This window comes from Argiope bruennichi, chromosome 2 (genome assembly GCF_947563725.1).
Source record: "Argiope bruennichi chromosome 2, qqArgBrue1.1, whole genome shotgun sequence".
In the NCBI taxonomy this organism is placed as follows: Eukaryota; Metazoa; Arthropoda; class Arachnida; order Araneae; family Araneidae; genus Argiope; species Argiope bruennichi.
Genome location: NC_079152.1, coordinates 25466344 through 25488123, shown reverse-complemented (window position 1 = coordinate 25488123; position 21780 = coordinate 25466344). Strand labels below are relative to the sequence as shown.

At 31.1% G+C, this 21780-nt stretch overlaps 1 protein-coding gene across 1 annotated transcript; it reads left to right on the top strand.

The window, feature by feature from the left end:
• The first annotated feature begins 3119 nt into the window (after window positions 1–3119).
• LOC129962144 (uncharacterized) lies at window positions 3120–5631 on the top strand. The gene is made up of 3 exons (XM_056075881.1): window positions 3120–3282; window positions 3905–4572; window positions 4957–5631. Exons 1-3 carry the CDS (start codon window positions 3120–3122, stop codon window positions 5629–5631), a joined length of 1506 nt encoding a protein of 501 aa, XP_055931856.1.
• The last annotated feature ends 16149 nt before the right edge of the window (window positions 5632–21780 follow it).

Below are 21780 nucleotides of genomic sequence, written 5' to 3'. Positions count from 1 at the left end.
TTTACTTACACTAAGTAACTTTGAGAAATAATATTTCTCGCAAAATGTCACAATTTTGTGTAATTTCTTTGAATCAGCAAATAAAATTGTTACAGACATCTCCCATTTTTTAATGATAATGATAAAATTTATTTGAAAATAATAAGTAATGATTTAGAAATAAATAATTATGCAGTTTCTACTATTAGTAAAATATTACAAAAATCCCAAAGCTCTAAATTGTAATTTCAAAAGGATGTCTAATAGAAACAGTGGATTCAATTTTCTAATTAACAAGACGATGCATTCAAATGACATGATTCGGAACTCTTAAAAGAGTACACCATTTCATTGATGTTTCGTCAAAGTTTTGAAATTGGAGTGTAATACTTATAATGTCAAAGCAAGTATTTTTGTCACCACCTTGTTATACCCACTCATGTGTCGATTCCTTTCATGCAGACACTGATATTACCTCTCACATTGAAATGAAAGAGCCGTTTCTTCTTTTGATTCGTAAATGAATATTCACGAGCCGGCTCAATTTGTGGTGAGTCAGATGCATTGATAGAAAACTTTTAGTTAATGAAACGGCATTTCAAAGACGGTCTTGAGGCAGAATCCAATTACTGCTTACTTTTAAGAATTCTGAAAATTGATCTGAGTTGCTGCATGTCTGGAATTTCTTAACTCAATAAGAAATGTAATTCATTCGTAATTTCATTTTCATTTATTTAACTTATTTCCTATTTTCATATAAATGACTAATATTAAATTAATTTCTTTATAGAAATTATTGAAGCATTTAGTAGATTTTTAATTTACAATGTATTATTATTTAAATAATTCTATTCGCTAAATAGCGATTTTATAGTAATTTGCTTTAAAATTTCAATGCAGTAAAACACTTAGTACTATTTTTACATATTAAGTAAGGACTTGATTTGTTATATGTTAACAAGATATTGTTTTCAAAATACTGCTATTAATTCGAAATCTTGTAATGTTTAATTACTGAAGAAGTTCCACTTTTGATATTAAATACGATTTTATATAGCATTGATAGAACATTGATAGACAAAAAGAAAGAAGTGGACAGATGGGAAAGGGGGGTTCCTTTTGTAGAATTGATTTTCGAATCTGGAACTCGAATAATATAATGTAAATGTAAGCTATCTTATGCTGTAACTTCTCATATAAAAGGCGCAATTGCTTGCAATATTAAAATAATTCAACTCATTTTGATTGCATTATATGAGGATATATAGCATCCTGTTAGTTGTATTGAAGCAAGCTAATAAATATATTAAATAACAGTCTGAGCAATCTTTAACATATAGTATATTCTACTTAATAAGTAAGGATAGACTCTATGTTCACAATTCTTTTTAAAACAGATTTTACAAAAACTTAAAAAAATAAAATAATTTAACTCAGAATGTCATCGGATTAAAGCCTGGTGACAACATTGGCCATTCCAGTCAAAGCACCAGGAAATTGAAGATATGGTGAACTATAACAACTTTCAAATATGATAGATCATTCATATTTCCTTTTCCATGAATAAAAGTAGAGTGAAAATGTTGAACATATTCAAATATTGTAAACTAGCAAGAAGCTAGCGATAAAAAAATAGGTAGTTCCTTATTTGCACCAAATACAAGGCGTCTCGAATCGAACAATACAAAACATTTGCTTCTATTTATGAACAGTATACATCTCCCTTGCTTATTAGTCCATTTGGCAGTTTCACGACACTATTCATGGTTATTGCATTAAAGGTAAACAAAGTAACAATGAGTGAATCTCTTAACCATCGTTCTGGTGTGATAATCTACGTTTATCTTTATTCCTTGAGCCATTTCTATAGAATTTAATCAACAGATTCTTTTGGCTGTTGTCTGTATATAGCGATCCTCATCTGCAGTAGTTTATATTTGTTGAACCTGAAAGAGGATTTTTAATGATTGCTTTTTAAAAACATTCGTAGAATCTTTTTCACACACCCTAATGACATTTTACTAATATCGAAATCAGCAAAATCATAGCCCTCTTCTAATTTATCTGCCCTTCATCTGTTTATAAAATTGTAAAGGAGCATTTCTTTAATTCAAATGATTTGATATAATATAAAGAGAAAATGCATACATGATGCACAAATGCATCTCAACTTTTATACTCTTGATTGATTTGCTTACTTGTCACATGGCCATATATATGTACATATATGGTCATTATTAATAATCTATATGATAATACTTATAATTAAAGCTTATTTATCTCTGAAATGCTAAATCAAAAAAATATCAAATCATTTTACATTGATTTTATGTGAATAAGAGGTGTATAAATATTTTGCCTTTCAGCTTTTTTGCATAGCATTAGACATTTAGAAATTTTCTAATTGCTTACATTTGTTTCATACCTATATTTTTTTTTTAAATTAAAATGTAATGAGAACTATTTTTTTAGAATGAAATTACATTGTTTTTTTTCAAAAAAGGTATTGTGTATTAAAAAGAATATTTTTTGCATCAACAACAACAACAAATTATATCATCCATTTTCAAGATGATATAATTCATTATGTAAAGAAATTAAATTATGTAGGCCGTAGCACAAAAATTAATTTAGCGAACAGTTCAATTGTCAGTCTTCCGTTAGTGGCGATAGATATTAGTCATGCTAATAAAAAGTCAGAAGTAAAAAGAGTTTTAGCAGCTGCTGATACTAATATTTCTTTTGAATGCATTTTACCATCTAATAGTTATTTAGATCTTAAAAATACTTTTCCCAATAAAAATGATAATAATTCAACTTCTCTCCTAAATGAAAATAAAAGTATTACTACTGGTTCGAAAATAAATGCTGACTCTGAATTTTATTTACAGAGTGATGATATATCTTTGAATAAAGATAAATCTGTTGATGTTAATTTAATAACTGATACTTGTTTTGAACAGAGTTTTTCTGATGTGAATTCTGAATGGTTAGTGAAGGAAGTATGCACAAATGTTTTAAATGTTTATTCTGAAAATGATTTTGATATAGGGTATTTATCTGATAAAAAATTGAAACATCATGTAATTAATTTAATTTCAAATTACTCTCCAAATAAAATCCGAACTACAGATTTGCAAATGTCTATTATTTTAACTGATGACATACCTGTGACTTCACCGGTTCGTAGACTTGCTCCCATAGAAAAACAACAAGTTACAAAACAAATCGAGGAATGGCTTGCCCAGGGTATCATCGAAAAAAGCTATTCTGATTATGCGTCTCCAATTGTCTTAGTGAAACGTAAAAATCGCGAACCCAGACTGTGTATTGATTTCCGTTCTTTGAACAAAAAAACAATCAAAGATAAATTTCCTCTACCAAATATAGAAGATATTTTTGATAAGTTACACTCAGGCAAAATTTTCTCCACATTGGATCTCAAAAATGCTTACTTTCATATTGATTTGACTCCTGGCAGCAGAAAGTACACGGCTTTTATTAGCCATGAAGGATTATTCCAGTTTAAAAAATGTTGTTTCGGACTTACGAATGCACCTGCTATGTTTCAACGTTACATTCAAGTAATTTTTTCAAGAATTAATACATGACGGAACTTTAATTGTTTACTTGGATGATATTATTATCCCCTCTCAAACCATTTCTGAAGGTATTCAAAAATTGGAACGCGTTTTACACTTAGCCTCTGAATTTGGCCTACAGTTAAATCTAAAAAAGTGTCAGTTTCTGAAAGAAAAAATTAACTTTCTTGGTCAAGTAATCGAAAATGGACAAATTAGGCCATCAACTGAAAAAACTTCAGCCGTACTAAATTTTCCGCAACCACGTAATGAAAAACAAATCCAAAGTTTCTTGGGTTTAACGGGATATTTTCGGAAGTACATTAAAGATTATGCTTTAATAGCTAGACCTCTAAGCGATTTACTTAGAAATGGTGTAAAATTTGAATTCGGTCCCTCTCAAATAAAAGCGTTTGAGACCCTTAAAAGAGCATTATCGCAAGATCCAGTTTTACATCTGTACAAACCAGGTTCCAAACTGGAACTCCATACAGATGCTTCCAAATTAGGTCACGGTGGAATCCTTCTTCAAGCTGACGACGATGATAATTTACATCCCATAGCTTATATGAGTAAAAAAACAACACCTCAGGAAGAAAATCCATCGAGCTATGAACTAGAAGTTTTAGCTGTTATTAAAGCATTAACGAAATTCCGTACTTACATTTTAGGAACTAAAATTAAAACTGTCACTGACTGCTCTGCGTTCAAACAGACTATTACTAAAAAAGAATTTATTCCTAAAATAGCGCGTTGGGTTTTATTCCTCGAAGATTTCGATTATGAGATAGTACATCGCTCAGGTAGTCAAATGCGTCACGTTGATTCACTTAGTAGATACCCAACAGCCATGACTGCACTTTGTGATGATTTAACAGCGCGAGTGCAAGTGGCACAGATGTCAGATGAATACATAAAAAAATTGAAAGAATTATGTAAAGATAACAACCAAGTTGATTTCGTGGTACAAAATAACATTCTGTATAAATGTCAGGACAACCGTCGTTTGCTTGTAATACCTGATCTAATGAAACACGAAATAATTAAGAACGCGCATTCAAAAGGGCACTTCGCCGTGGAGAAAACTAAAAACATTATCGAACGTGACTATTTTTTCCCGAATATGCAAAAAAGTATTGAATCGGTAATACAGAACTGTGTCGAATGCATCCTAGTCAACCGGAAGCGTGGTAAACCTGAAGGGTTCTTACATCCTATTCCGAAGGAAAACTTTCCTCTAAGTACTTACCATGTTGACTTTATTGGACCCTTAGTGTCAACCAATAAAAATTATAATCATATTCTTACTATAATAGATGCATTCTCAAAGTTTGTTTGGTTATATCCTGTTAAAGGTGTAACTGCAAATGATGCAATTACGAAACTGCAATTGCAGGAAGCAGTATTCGGAAATCCTATGCGCATCATCACGGATAAAGGTTCCGCATTTACCTCCAAGGAATTTACAAACTATTGCGCGAATCAAAATATTAATCACATTCAAATCACCACAGGAATACCTCGAGGAAATGGACAAGTGGAAAGAGTTCATGGAACTCTTATCCCCCTGCTTGCCAAACTGTCCATCAATGATCCCACGAAATGGTACACTCATGTTCAAGCAGCACAACGTGTATTTAACTCTACTACTCCACGGAGTACAAAATTTACTCCTTTCGAACTCATGATCGGTGTGCAAATGAGGCATAAAAATGACCAGAAAATTCTCGATATCCTACAGGAAGAATATGAGCAAATGGTCATCGACAACCGCGAGGACATTCGCGAAGAAGCGCGACAGAATATCTTGCGCCTTCAAGAAGAGAATAAAAGAGCTTACAACAAGCGCAGGAAGAAAGCTACTCAATATAATCCAGGTGACTTAGTGGCCATACAGAGGACCCAATTCGGCAGTGGTTTGAAGCTTCGCCCGAAGTTCCACGGTCCCTATCGCATCACAGCGAAGAAGCCACACGAGAGGTACCTAGTGGAGAAAGTGGGAATCCACGAAGGCCCCAACCATACCTCTACAGCAGTAGATTATATGAAGCCTTGGTCTACAACTGCATAAATCAACTACTTTACAAAATCTAAAATGTTTGCAAAAATCTAAAATTTTCTTTTTTGAGTTTTTTCAGATTCTTTCTCAGATTGACGAGGACGTCAAGATCATCAGGACGGCCGATTGTAGTGTACGGAGCGTCCCCCTAGCGGCGTTAGCGGTACGGAGCGTCCCCCTGGCGGCGTTAGCGGTACGGAGCGTCATCCTAGCGGCGTTTGCGGTACGGAGTGTCATCCTAACGGCGCTCGCGTCGTCTCTCAACAGCCAATAAGAAGCTATCTGATTCCCGCTCTAAGAACTGTGTTCGGTACTGTACTAGCGTCCCTCGATGTAAAGCGGCCCAGCCGTTCGTCCAGTTCATTAAATTTGTTTGTGTTAAATTAGTGTGTGATTCTCTTAATATGAGCCATCTCTACGCATTAATCTCAACCGGGCTTTCCCCTAGGGCCCGTGAGAGATATTTAATTTGATGTATAATCCAATTAGTAGAGGCATGTTTTTCGAGCCAGAGTTAACATACCTCTACACACACACACACACACACACATATATATATATATATATATATATATATATATATATATATATATATATATATATATATATATATATATATATATATATATATATATATATATATATATATATATATATATATATATATATATATATATATATATATATATATATATATATATATATATCGACGACATCATTGTGTATGGACCGAATTTCCAAGAACACCAAGCCCGATTGAGAAATATTTTGAAGTGCATCCAAGTCGCAGGGTTTGACGCAAAATTTCTACAAATGCTCCTTTGGCAAGAAGAAACTTATGATATTGGGACATTTAGTTGACCAACACGAAATCTACCCTGATCCACAAAAGGTAGCTGCTGTAACCAATTTTCCTGTTCCACAAAAGACGTCCGAAGCTTTCTTGGTCTATGCTCGTATTACTGATTGCTAAACCCTTGCAGAGGAAATGAAAGAATGAAAGTTTTTATGGGGAACGCCGCAAAAGGAATCTTTCTCGACTCTAAAGAATTTACTAACCAGTTGCCCGGTGTTAGGAAATTTTCTACCTAACGCAGAAACGAAAATACACTCTGACGCTAGTGGATATGGCATCGGTGAAGTGTTATTACAGGTATTAGAAAGTAAAAAAAGACCAATAAGACCACATCCAGATCTCTGGCAGTTGCCGAAAAGAACTACTCTACGGCGGAGAAAGAGTGATTTGCTATCATCCAGGTTATTAGTAAATTTAAACCGTATATCTCCGGAAGACCCTTCACCGTAGTAACGAACCCCCACTCTATATGTTGTTTAATCAATGTCAAGGATCCAACTGGAAGACTTGCACGCTGGGTCTTATGGTTGCAAGAGTATGACTTCATATCGTCTATAAGAGCGGCCGTCAACATTCCGATGCTGATTCGTTGTCTAGAAAGTATCTTATTGAAGCAACAGGTGAGAACACTGAAAATATTTCTTCTCTTGCAGCTATTATAGATTATAGAAAAGAGCAAATGAAGACTAAACGTATGAAGTCCATTATTCAGACTCTGTAGAAACGCTTACCAAAATTTTCAAAAGTGGAACAAAGTGTTATACAAGAAGAACTATAACCCTCTGGGACAACAATGACTTCTGGCTGTACCAAAAGAGTTTCGTCGTGGCGTCTTGAAAAGTCTTCCTAATGCCTCAATCACCCGTCATCTCGGTTTTGCCAAAACGTATGATCGAATAAAGAGGAAGTACTATTGGCCAGGATTATATGGAAGCGTATGCCGATATATGTCACATTGCCGAGAATACCGAAGACTGAACAAAATACATAGTTTATAAATTTTTTTTCTATTTTTAATAATAATTTCTTCTGACAAATTTAAATCAAAAATATTTTTTATTTATAATACACTATTCTTTTGTTAGAGGCGTCCACAGCCACAAGCATTATACTGGTCAGCGGTTACATCTGTTAGTTTTGTCAGCGGCCGACTAATTGAATACTTTCCCAGTGATCACAGAAGCAAACTTTTCCGAGTTTCTAAGAAATATAAAGCTGCTCCCTTTCGTATTGTAGTGTGCTTATATTTTAATACTGATGACACACTATTATTTATCAAAATAGCTAAATCCCTACTTATTAAAATAACTAAAATAGTTCGCTTGCTTGTCGATTCGGTTTATCTCTGCTAAACCAATTTAGATTAGTAAAAGCATTTATAATCCATTAAAAAAATAAACAGAATAGAAGACAATACAATACAATCATGAATGAATTTATTTGCAAATATAGATCCTTATTTAATTAATAAAGAAATGGTAAGAGAAAACCAGAGCTTTTAATTAAATGGAAATGTAATCAATCTTATAAGCTTTCTGACTAGCCGAAACCATGTTTCTTAATTAGTTATTAATATGTATATACGTACATTCAAGAGGCATAACTAATAATTACACTAACAACGCATTGCTATTGATGACACTTTTGATTAGGAGTTAAAAAAAGAATTTAAAAGAATGTAAATACAAGATGAATACCATCGTAGTCACATCGTGGAATCTAAAGAGTTTCTGACTCCTTTCATGCAGGTGTTAAGATTTCCGCCTGCATTGAATTGAAAGAGATGTTTCGAGTTCGTAATCGAATATTTAAATCCGAATGAAGACTGACTCAATTTCATGGTATCAAGATACATTGTTAGAAAATGTCTTACTACTTCAAATGTATTTAAACAGACGGATTCAGGTAGAATTTATTTTATTCTTTCATTATCACACTTTTCAAAAGTGATTGAATTGAATTCACAATTCGAAATATTTAGAGCTTCTTAGGATGTTTAGAGGAGATGTAAACAAGCTTACATTTCTATTTTGTTGCAGACATGTCTGTGAATTCATTATTAGGTTAATTCGTTAAATATTTGTTACAAAAGCTCTAAACTTTCAAGTGTTTCGATGCAAGCAACAATGTAAGCTACATATACTACATATTGTATTATTACAGGCAGTTCTTTCTCAATTAACATGTGGCTTAATTTATCTTTCTTTTCGATATTCAAATAATAATTTAATAAAGTTATTTATCTAAAAGATCTTGATTCATTTTAATAGTAATATTCGAATGTAAAAACCTATGAATAACTCGGATTAGAATTAGTGTTAGATGAACCACCTGTTTGCCTATAATAATCGTCAATATCTTGATAATTATGTACAATACATTTCTTTAAAATGTATTAGATAAAAATATTTTTATTGATATAGATATTAGAAGCAAAAACTTTCAACAATTATTGAAATTTGTATGTTTTAGAAATCAAATTCATGGAAAAACATTTTTAAAATTGCATAGAGGTTTAAGTAAAATTTTTTTGCCTTTACGTTCAGTAGCCTTGAAATGCGGCCATAATAAATCCTGTCGATACCACTTTGTAGTAGCATGGTGGTCGGCTGTACATATGCAGTAGCCTTGTAATTCATTAATTTAATTTTACGTTTAAAGAAATTCCAATGAATACTGCAGGATTATTTGCTTATTCTTATTAAATACTAAAATCGATCAGAAAATTACGAATAGTATTGACAAATATAAAATCAATGCTGAATTTATAATAGAATTGACTTTATGGATATTTGTACAGTATCACACAAATATCCAAATATCCATAAATCCATTTCTGAAAAAAGGTATTTCATCGAATACACAAACTTTAAAATTACCTTTATCACTGTTTTCAAAATTAGTTCATTATAAACAAATATGACATTTAATTTCAGATACATCATGCCTTTGTAACAACAATGTGAAAAAGCTATAAGAAGAAAAATTCATACATAAGAATTTTCTAAGCATTATCATAAATTCCCAATTATCTTCCTATTCCTTTCAGACTTCGATATAAGGCTTCCGTTTACATTGAAATGAATCCTTAGATTCATAATTTAATATGTAAGATCAAAATAAAGTTTGATTCAATTACATGATAAACAGAAAACACTCATAGAAAACTCCTGAATAGTGTAATTGTATTTAAATCGATAATTTAATGCGAATATTAATTTTATTTTTTTTATTTATTTATTTATTTATTTATTTTTTTGAAAAGTGAATTGAATATTTTCTATACTCCAGATTGAAAAATAATTACAAAGGAAAGATTTAATTTCCTTAATTTTTATCCACGACCTATAAGATTTGAAAGTATATTCAATAATTAAATCACGTGTCTCTCAAAAATATAAAGGCATTTGTTATATATGCTTGACTTGAGTCAGCTCCACGTCTAATAATATCTGTAAGTGATGTTCCCTGAGTTCCTTTGTTGAATACTTTCAAGTATACATACGAATTATTATTATTAGCATTTTCTGATACATAAAACACAGTATGTTGAGGGATTTTTAAAAATGGAGCTAAATTTCTGCATACTGGCACCATATTTGTAATCTAATATGTATGGTAAAATGTGACCGTCCAGTGGTTATTTCCACTTTATTCTATGAACTTAAATACTTAAATTGTTTTGTTTGTTTGTTTTTTTTTTAATTTGCATACAGCTGTATATGCTTTTGGGGCCACAAAAGCGGAGAAGCATATAAAGAAGTAATATTTCTGTAACAAAGCCTAGGGAACTTGTTTTGAATTTTTAAAAACTAAAACAACTAACAATATTTTGCTTCTATTTCAGATGCAATCTTAAAAATTTTGACAAACTGTGTATTAATAAACATGCTTGTTAGATATATGAAAAGAAGTTTCTTATTTCAGAAAAGACCAACCGCAAACAAACGTAGTTAAGAACTGCAGGGATTTAACTTCAGATATCACGTGAAGATATTCAATACATGTGTCAGGAGAAAAGAAAGTTTTGTTGTTGAAAGATTATCATTTACCATTATCTGAGATAATTAATTAATTATTGTTGATTTGGAAATGGAATTCAATTCTTAAAAATAATTTATATAATTATACATAAAATGGAGTTCAATTCCTAAAAATAATATGCATAATCATATAAAAAATAATTATTTCTTTTTATTTATTTCTTAATAAATTTATGCCTATAAATATATATATTCTAAATGCGATAGCACTGTGAAAAGATTAGTTAAGTTATATTAACGTCCCGTTTTAAAACAATACTAGGGATTCCGCCATTTTGGAACAGATCTCGTAATTTTGAACCGCGGTGAGATGACAAGGACGACACCTGAGTTGGCATCCCTATCTTCAAACATACGCACCACACTAGCGAGAGTACGTTTGATTCCGACTGATTTAACGTGCACCAGGCCCGCTTACATGACAGTTCTTCGGTTGAATCAGGTCTCGAACCTGAAGCCCTCCCGTTCCGAAGATGAGACATTCCGCGGCCCAGAATTGCGAAAAGGCATTAAAAATTTGAAATTTTGTCTCATACTGTTATATAACTACATATAATAATATACAACTACGTGTATTAAAAGGTCTTAGTCTTTAAATATTTATTCCCAGAACCTTAACAAGTGTAAACTGAAAAAAATTCACTTTAACTGAGTAATATAGTATTTTAAAAGATTTAAATTTATTCTTAAAAATGAAATGAACTAAGAATAAGAAAAAAGCTTTTTATATAAAAATTTTCTGAATCTTTATCATATGATGTTATAAACGAAATTATAATTTTAAGATTACTGTGCTAAAGTATTCAACCTTGAAACAAATATATCGATAAACTGCAGGTTTGTACATTTAGTAAATAACAAAAATTTGATGACAAATCAAACCTTTACATTTAGACAATACAAAAAAACAATGCTCATTAGTTGAAAGTTTTGCTGGAAGGAATTGACACTTTTCTTGAACACGGAATTTCGATTAATTAATAATGTTAAAATTTTTAAAGTATTTAGCAAAAGCTTTATTTTAATTTCTTTGGAAGGCATTAAATCAATTATTCAAATTCCAATATCCAAAAAATTTAGAGCATACAGAATGAACTCACTTGTCACCATTTGCGCTCTTCAAATGATTCTAAAATCTTTTGGTCAGTTCCACATTTTCGCATTAATCATCTTTTTTTTTATTTTTTTTTTTTTTATTTCTACGAAAAGCCAAAAATTCTAAAGCAACCCTCCTCTCCTATAACTTTTTTTCATTCGGATTATTCCGAGTTCTTCATTCTGTTTTAATTGAATAAATTTTAGAAAGTAAGGCAGAAATTAATTTCATTCCAACAAGCGAGGATTTCCGGTGAAGGTAAAAAAGAATTTAATCCTTTTCATTTTCACGACCGCATCCCTTCTTCTATGCAGTATTCCCTGAAATTGCTGTGAAGCATTTGCGTAGGTAAAACAAAGTTTTCCCTCCACTGAAGCACAGATCATTCGATTAGAGAGAGTTCCTCTCTCCAAATTTGATTTGCCCATATTAATTTCCGGATCCAGATATTTGTGTTGCTATCGCCGTAAAAATTACCTTTTCCCTTCTCACCACACCTCTAATCATATTTTCTACAAATCAAAATTTCCACCCAGATGACTCTTCGATTTCCGCTAGGAAGTGCCGTGTCGCTTGTGACGTCACAATGTTCTTTGATAGTAAAAGAAGTTTTTTCATCATGTGGCATTCCTGCACACTAAAGTTCATTATCTTTCTATAACTATTTCTGAAAGGATTTAAATTTCAAGATCATTTTCTTTTTGTCAGGATTAGGCAATAAAATTTCGAATGCAGTTGTTGCATCTGGTTTCGAATACAGTTGTTATGTAAAAAGCAAACTGTAAACAGCCCAATTTGGATTTCTCCCATTGTTATATTTTTAAAAAAATTATTGGTTATCGTTTGTTTGTTCTTCAGATCATAGAAGAATTCATTCACATTCGAAACAGCTAATGAATTTCAAATGATTTTAAGTCTTTTTTTTTTTTTAAATTATACGAATTGAATTTTGGTGCCTCAAGAAATGCTGTTCCTGATTTTGTCATCAACAATTCTATATTGCATTCATTATTTCTAGCCACTTTTTTATTGCTAATATTCTTTTATTCTTGTACGCTTCCATTTATATATATATATATATATATATATATATATAAGGCAAGAACATACCATCTGCAATCAAGGTATCGATTGTGATAATAAATAAGCTATATATATATATATATATATATATATATATATATATATATATATATATAAGGCAAGAACATACCATCTGCAGTCAAGGTATCGATTGTGATAATAAATAAGCTATCAATTGTGATTCCTGCTTTTTAAAAACACTAACGGCAAAAAGGCTAATGGTAAATTAGTTAAAAAATTGTAGGCTCCCAGCGATTTGATGGGAAGAGGAGAAAAATTTAGATTAAGAGAAAAAATAAACCATGACAAAATTTTGATTTCTATTGGTAATGATTTGGATGTTTTTATTGCTAAATTATCTAGAAAATACCATTGGCCTGCGGAAGGTTTCGGGGAATGGAAAGTGAGAATTTTAAAGGAAATTGAAATAAAAATGAATACTGATTTTGACAGATCTAAAGAACGTGTTATTTATTTTAGTAAAACATTAAAAAAACGAAATAAAAAATTAAAAGAAAAAAATTTGCTATTACAGTAATAGATAAATCAGCAAATAATTTCTGTTTAATTTGTAAATATTATTATAAAGAACTTTTAATTAATGAATATAACTCTAATGCAACTTTTATGTTAAAGAACACCGGGAAAAAGGAATTAGATAAAAGAATGCTAGCTTTCGCAAAAAAAAAAAAAAAAAAAAAAAAAAAACTAAGACTTGCTTTCTTAACTATCCTTATTTATTCCCAACAGTTAAATTTCATAAAAATCCATTAAAATTCAGATTTGTGACCTGTAGCAGTTATAATTACTATACGGGTAAACATTTCTTTAAATACTTAAAAATTATCCTGGACAAAATAAAAAATGAAGACAACTTTATTATTTCTAGTAACAAAGAAATACTGGATTTTCTTAAAATTAACAACATTAATAAACTTAATACTTTTGATTTCGAAAATTTATACACTAATCTACCTCATGAAAAATTAATAAAGGTCTGCACTTTTATATATGACGAATATTTAAATCAAAATATCATTACTAAAAATAACTGGCTTGAGTTATATAATTTTAATATTACTGAAAATTACGTTTTTAATGGAATTAATTTTTATAAACAAGTCAAGGGCATTCCAATGGGAACAGCTTTCTCAAGTGCTTTAGTTAATATTTTCCTACATTACTATGAGAAAAAAATAATTAAATATGATTTAATAAACTGGTGGAGATATATTGATGACCTACATTTGATTAACTTCGACAATACTAATATTGTTTCTAATTGCTATCCAAAAGATTTCATTCTAACAGAAACAAATAAAAATCAACTTGAGGCTACCTTTCTGGATTTAAAAATTGAAATTACTAATGATAAAACAATAGTTGGTATATACGATAAAGGGGATGTATTCCACTTTAAAATAACAAAACTATGTAACTACCATTCCAATCTAAACTGTAAAATTTTCAAAAATCTAAATTTCTCACAAGTTAACATTATCAAAAGGGTTTGCAATAATAAAAATTCCTATGTTTAAGCATCAAACAACCTCATTAAAAATTTAATTGAATTTCCTAGAAATTACTGTAATGTCAATTTTTTAATTAAACAAGGCATGGTTTGGGATTAATCCTTTGGCTTAAATAAAAATAGAACTTTCCTTGCATATTAGATCACTCAATAGATGGCGCTGGGAGCCTACAAGTTTTTACCTAATTTACCGTTAGCCATTTTACCGTTAGTGTTTTTAAAAAGCGGAATCACATTCGATAGCTTAAAATTTCCTTGACTGCAGATGGTACGTCCTTGCCTTTTCGTTTTTCCTTTAGTGCTATTTTATGGTATTTTTTGTTTTTATTGTTATTTTTGTTACTGTATTTTTATTTAGCAGTGGTTATTTTCTTCTAATTTGTTGTTTTGTATTTTCCTTCCTGTTAAAATGGTATATCTCTTGGGCCTAATTTCAGGGGATTTTCAGGTCACGAAGAATCATTATTAGACAACTGTCTGTATTTCCTTCACAGAAAAAAATCCCTTTCTTTGAATCCCTGCCTGAGGGTGACCCTTGAAAAAGTCTTCAGGCCGAATTCTTTTTTATATTTTTTTTTGGTTTAATTTTTATTTGGTTTTTTTTTTTTTATTTTCCTATTAACTTGATTTTAATACTTTTGTATCAATTCATCTGTGTTTTAGAAGTAGCTGCAGTTGCGCTCTCTAAATACTATGAAGTTCTTTTTTTTTTTTTTTTAGTTTGAATAGGTAATAAATTTTAGTTGCGATTTCGAAACTGTTTTGTTTCGTTTTCATTTTAGTTTCGCTTTCAAACTATTTATTACTTTATATATATATATATATATATATATATATATATATATATATATATATATATATATATAATTAAATTTTCATTCGTTTTCTTTTTTATCTTGAATTTATCCATAGTACTTAATTCTAAACATCTTTTCCATTTAATTGTTTCTAACACACGCAATAAAAATTTGCTGTGTTTGTAAAATATCACACTTTTTTCTCACCCGATACAAGCAGGCTCTCTTCGACAGTCTTCTCTGTGCCTCTGTGTACCTCTGCGTCCCTGCTGTGAGGGGAAAAAATGAAGTTAATTGCAAATTTATCCTCTTTTTAATCTCTAATTTGTAGCATACATATATATAGATATAGATATAGCTCTGGAGCAGTAATTAAGTCACAATTACTTAAATAGTGGCAGTTATTTTTGCTTTATACAAATTAAGTAATCATAAAAATTATATAAAATGATGCGTTTTCACTAGCTCAAATAATGTGGTACATTTTTACTGAAATAGGATTGTTGACACTCTGTGTTCTTTATATATAAGTCTCGATTCCTTACCAAACCTGAAACATGTCTAATTTTGACTTGAAACCCAATTCAACTTTAATAGGGAATCGTTGGCATGAGTTGAAGTCTTGTTGAGGAAGAAATGATATATATTGGAATGAATTTTCAGTAAATAAAATCGTATCTATAGTGCTACTACTGAAGGAACAATTCCAACAGATGATGATAGTAACAACATGAAAAGTGTCAATTTATCAAAGATTTCTGTATTAAACAGATATTAAATTTTATCCTCTCTTTCACTCCTAAGAGTATCTTACTTAGTCTCTAAAACTTTCTTCTCAAAGTGTCTCTAATGTCTTCCTTCTGCCTGAAAAGGTATTTTTTTTTCTTTTTAGAGGTTATCTTTATCTTTTATAGCTCATATCTTTTAAAATTTGACAAAAATGCAATATTTTGGCTAATTTAATAAATTTAAAAATGTGTGAGTATTTAAAAAGTCTCATTAACCTTAGAGGTATTCAAAGAACTAAAGAGATTTTTTTAAAGAATCAAAGGAGATGTTTCAGTATAATCTAGCTTAATTAATTGCGATTCACTGCTCACTTTCCAACAAGCAACGCCACTTGATACTCTAGTTCGCTCGTGCTGATTATTCCAATGTCATTTTTTTCCACACACTTGGAACCTCTAACTGGTTCACTATCTAGTCGTCATTCATCGTTAAGAAATTTGTGGAAGTCAGCGTTGTGTATTGTGTTTGGCAGTAGTCTTTTTAAAAAGCGTGTGGATTTATCTCTTCTGCTCATTTCGAACATGAAATGTCTGGTAGTGAAGGAGAATTAAGAGACATTTCTCTGAATGTCACATGTTTGACAGTCCGGAAAATGTGCTACTAAATAACCCCCTATGCACGAGAAGGTACTTCGATGTTGATATGATGAGAGTTTTGAGTCAGCACGAATCATAAACGACAAAAAAAAAAAAAAAAAAACGTTTGCTATTATTATTATTTCATAAACTTTGAAAAGGCATTAACCCTTACAGTTTCCTATTCTAAGATTTTCCAATTTATACGTTCAATTATAAGTTATGGAAGCTTATATTATGGAATCTTTCACTTATTAGGGCACATCTTAAAATGTGACGGGCCTCACAACCCCGTGCTGCCCTAGTGACCTAGTATGCGTTCCAGTTTCTTCTCTCCTTAGTCTGCTGCATTCTACTTATTTTCTTCCTTCTCTTGAAGGCAAAGAAGCATCTCCCCATGAAAAATTGTCCCCAATCAGTTTGCTTCTTGTTTCTCATTTACAGCCTAAAACTCCAAGTGATGATTATGCTTGACGGATGAGGCACATGATCTCGATGCATCAATCGGTAGGTAATTATCAACAAGAGTGTTAGTTTGAAACAGATCAAGCTAAGCAATCGTTTATTGGGTTAGGCAATAAAGGTAGCCACGATTCCCATAGGTAATCCTCGGTGTATAGGTTCTTGCTATAACTAAGACAACTGCTGAGTCTGAGGATTCCCAGAGCTGATGGTTGTCTTCTCTTGTTGGGTTCCGTGATCGATGGGGCCGTCGCATCCACCGGCAATCTCGTACAAATTTTATAGGCTCTATGGGGATTTTGAGATGCTCGAGGGTCACCAATGTGGCGAATTGCGATGCGCGAGGATAGAACCTGGGACCTTGTGGTTCGCATTCCAGTAACATGACCATGATACAAAAGCAATTGCTCGTGCAGCGTAGTTGTTAACTGGCTTATACGCTTTCACCACAGACTCTACCTCCAGTGAGTCGGAGGTAAGACAAACGATATGGCTGTTGAGTGGTGATTCTAATGAGCCTTTATCCGTTTGAGAAGCGCCAAGCGTTATGGCGAGCGTGTGTGGGTGAGTGGTTGCTGCGTCAAGTGAGTCTGACGACTTTGGGTTACTGCGGGTAGATGGCGCCACAACAGCTGCCCGAAGGTTGAAGTATCATTGTCCTAGGTCACCAATGTGGCTATTTGGTATGAGCAAATTGAATTGGTGTGAGCGAGGATAGAACCTGGGATCTTGTGGTTCGCAGTCCAGTAACATGACCATGATACAAAAGCAATTGCTCGTGCAGCGTAGTTGTTAACTGGCTTATAAGCTTTCACCACAGCTCCCTTCATTGGGCATCATTCACAGGTTTTAAATCGTGTAAAAGTGTTGAATTCCGATGCAAAAGACTATCAAAATAACCGTGAATAATTACGTTGACGATCTGCAGATCATAGGCAACACAGTTATGTGCATTTAATTCAGCGGCAGATTAAGAACGCTGTTTACAAGCTATTCCAATTCGTGATTTTTAAGCCAAAATGAGCCAAACAGTGCCAAAATTTCTAAATCTGGCTTATCTCAAACAACAAAATTTTTTACTGTACTAAAATTGTATCCAAAGTTCCATACCCCGGTCACATTTAGTCGTAGAAGATTGAAACTTATTTTCGAATCAAAATTCAAAAACATTTCATTGATTATGGCTCATAGAATCGAAGAACTATATAAAAATGTAAAATTGTGGAAATACACAAAAATAGGAACATAACAATAAAAAAGTTCAAAAATAATATGAGTTATATGATTGAAAAATGTGAATCTTTAAAAAAACATTTTATTGGTGAAGTTTTAATTAGCACTTAGTTGCATAAAATATTCAATTGAAATTCTTTGTGTTACTTCTCATTTTCAAATGTTTTTAGCCTTTTATTACATTGAAATATTCGATTTTATTATATAAACTCAAAAAAATCGATTTCTTTTTATTATAAATATCATTTCCGTGTACTTTTTAAAAAGAAAATATCTAAAAAGCTCTTTTTGAGCTTATCTGGATTTTTTCTTAGAAGAAGAAGCCAAAAAAATAGAAATAAATAAAAGAAATTTTCTCAAAGTGAACGAATGTCTTAGTTCAGTTATAAAGCAAATACCAAAGTTAGTGGAAAATGCCTTCATATATAAGCATATAAAATGAATTAACACAAAACTGGACTGTCCCCGTTGGCAAATGAAGCTTATTTCTTTTCAAATCAGAATATAAGATGAATAATTTTATAAATAAAACAATATAATACTCAAATCTAAAATTATATTTCTAGGTTCGGGGAAACGAAAAAAAAAAAACATAAATACAGTCTATATTTTATTTTATTTTTCTTTGCCAATAACTCATATGTTCCAGTTTTTCCTCAGGGACAGAAAAGAAATAAAAGTCATAAAACGAACGACAAAAAAGCCAAATGAATAAAACAAAGGATATAATAAAAAAAGCTGCCAATAAAAGTTTCGATAGAAAACATTTTGACACGACATTTGAACTAGATTGTGTGTAAAATTTCCGATTTCTTATAGTAGTTTCGTAGAATTTTATCTGTATTAATAATAAAGGAGTGTGTGTGTGTGGAATATGTGCACGTTGGTCATAATTGTTGGATTTAGATCTCGAATATTTGTCTCTGTAAATAATAAAGCATAATATGTATTGGCATGTTACAGGGTCCATCATTTGAACTTGATGTACCAAATTTGAAGGGAAAAAATGGGCACTTTGAAGTGATTTTAGCTTTTTTTCTTCTTTGTATTTATTTAATTGACATTTTGATTCATAAGAAATAAGAAATATTTCCGCGTTATCCGTGATTATCTTCTTTTTTACTTATTGCAGTATATTGCACTTTTTAAATTAAATTCAAAGCATTTTATTGTTTTATCAAATATTTAATCACGTTATTTTCTTCCATTATTGAAAACTCTGTTTAGCACTTCTGAAATTATTATAAAGAATAAGAAATTGAAATTACAGCTCAAGGATAGGTCTCAAGCAATTATTAAATATAGTTATATACACGGATAGTTATAGTTTTAATATAACTTTGTTCCATGGGACTTAACTCAATTACAATGATTCAATTACATAATAGTGAGAACATGGTAAGGTTAATGCTTCTCAGTATGCTAAGAAATATTTATTTTGAGAAAATCGTAAGCTTCAAAACTATGCATAAAAGATTTAATGAAAACTAATCAAAGCTTATATTTTGCTATTATTTATACAAATAAAAGAAAGAGAATTGAGAAAATTTCGACTTTTTAAATCAGAAAGTTATATTAAACTTTTCTTCAATATTTTTATACTGTGATCTTGCTTTACAAACTGTAAAAAAAAAAAAAATAGATTCTAATCAAGAAAAATCAGGAAACAACTTTTTACTGGTCATTCACATCGAGCCACATCTCATTTTTATACAATTTCCGATAAGAAATTCTACATCACGGTTACGAATATTTCTTAAAAACAATAAAATTATTTTCTTCATAAACTACTAATTTCACAAGAAAATCGCTGGGTTTCAACGTGGTCGTTAAAATAAATTTGTTCTGCTTTTCCTCAAGAGCTACTCATCGCTCACACGCCACTTGAACGTCTACTTATCTCGATTGCCAAGCAAAATTTGAAAATCTTTTCTGCATAACTTTCAACAGAATGGAAATGCTCTACCATCTGGGCTTAGGAAGGAGAATTAATCCAGACACAAATATAAAGCAAGTTATTCCGCTCAGCACTTCCCCACTTAAAATTAAATAATCCCAAATCAAGCCAAATCAAACATCAAATCCAAATAAGCATTCCCTTTAAGCAGATGACTCTCTATTCTATATTAACATTCATAGCGGTGTTTATTCAAAAAAATACAAGTAAATATTAAAATTAAATGCTGAAAATATTTATTTGATCAACTTCAAATATCTTTATTTGGGAAGAATTTTTCCTCTGGAATGAAATAAATATTTGTAAGTCTCATTTAACTGTAAAATAAATTTTAAGCTCTATCAAAAGGTTTTTTCCTTGCTTTCTATTGCTTTTTTCGAGTTATTCTTTCAGCTTTTTATGATGTCTGGATAAACAAACACAATCTTTCTACTCCGTAAATCCAGAAACAAAAACCGAAAGATGAAGCTTTAAAGAAAAGTTTTTTTTAACGTTCGAATCTTTTTGCAAACAACCGTATCACATGATAACAACACAGCCGAACGTCTAAGAAGAGTTGTTTTTTTAAATGTGGAATCATTTCCAGCACAAACATGCGTCATGATGTCAACACAGCGTTTCGAAGGAGTCTAAAAATCGACAGATTGATTTCCTGGCCAAAAATGTTCATATATTTGCTTTATATCGATTTCAGGAATGCTATTCGAGATCAAAAAATAGGAAAATAGATCATTTCTTCAAGCAAAGAAATAAAAAAAAATTAAGAGAGCACTTTTGATTGAAATTTTTAAAAATATTTCGAAGAAAAAATATATATCGAGATTTCAAAAAGAGCTAGAAATCAAAATCGATCATTCTTATGTAAGAGCTGTTCAATGATTAAAATATCTTAAAGAGATGCACGATTAGATTTTCTTGAGTCTGATATTCCACGCAGATGGATGTGGGAAAGCGGAAATTGTAGATGAAAAAAGACAACAAAGCATGAATATGCATGACAGATCGTTTATAAGACTCAGTTGCCTATACCCCAACCTATAAAACATTTAATAACTTTTAGCAAAAAAAAAAAACATGGATTGCCTTAGAATTAAAGTATTTCTACTATTATTTTCTTCATAAGAAGTTTTTTGAATAGAAAGTTAAAATATGTATGCTTGTTTGAAGAGCGATTTGAATTGGAATTATATGCCGGTCTGTTTTATGTCACGGAACAGATCAGAACATTTCTTGTTTCGAATTTATTTTCGTAGGCGGAAGATCAATGTTTGGTGCAAAGAAAATAGAAATGGCTTTTCTTGAACTTTGAAGTTGAATGTAAAGGATAATCGGATCATTTCAGGACTCCATTTCATATAGATTTATTTTTTTCAGCGAATTTAAAATATTTCATTTCATCTCTTAGGATGATCAAAGAAAAGATCTGATAAGAAAAAAATAAGAATTTTTCATATGTATATATATATATATAAGACTGAAGTTTCTAATATAGAGAAATAAATTCGGGGAGGAGTATATAAAGAACATCTTGCTTTTCACTTAAAACCGTGATGAGCCTGACAAGTGTAACATTCCCCGTTTCCCAGTACTGATAAGACATTTACAGCCAGTTGTGTCGTCGCTGTTACTAACTAAACTACTCGAGATAGCCAGATGGTGGATCCTTTCATCTGGGTGGTCTCGCATCTGTTCATTAGCGACTACAATGAAAAACCACATGTGTAATTCCTCGTCCAAGA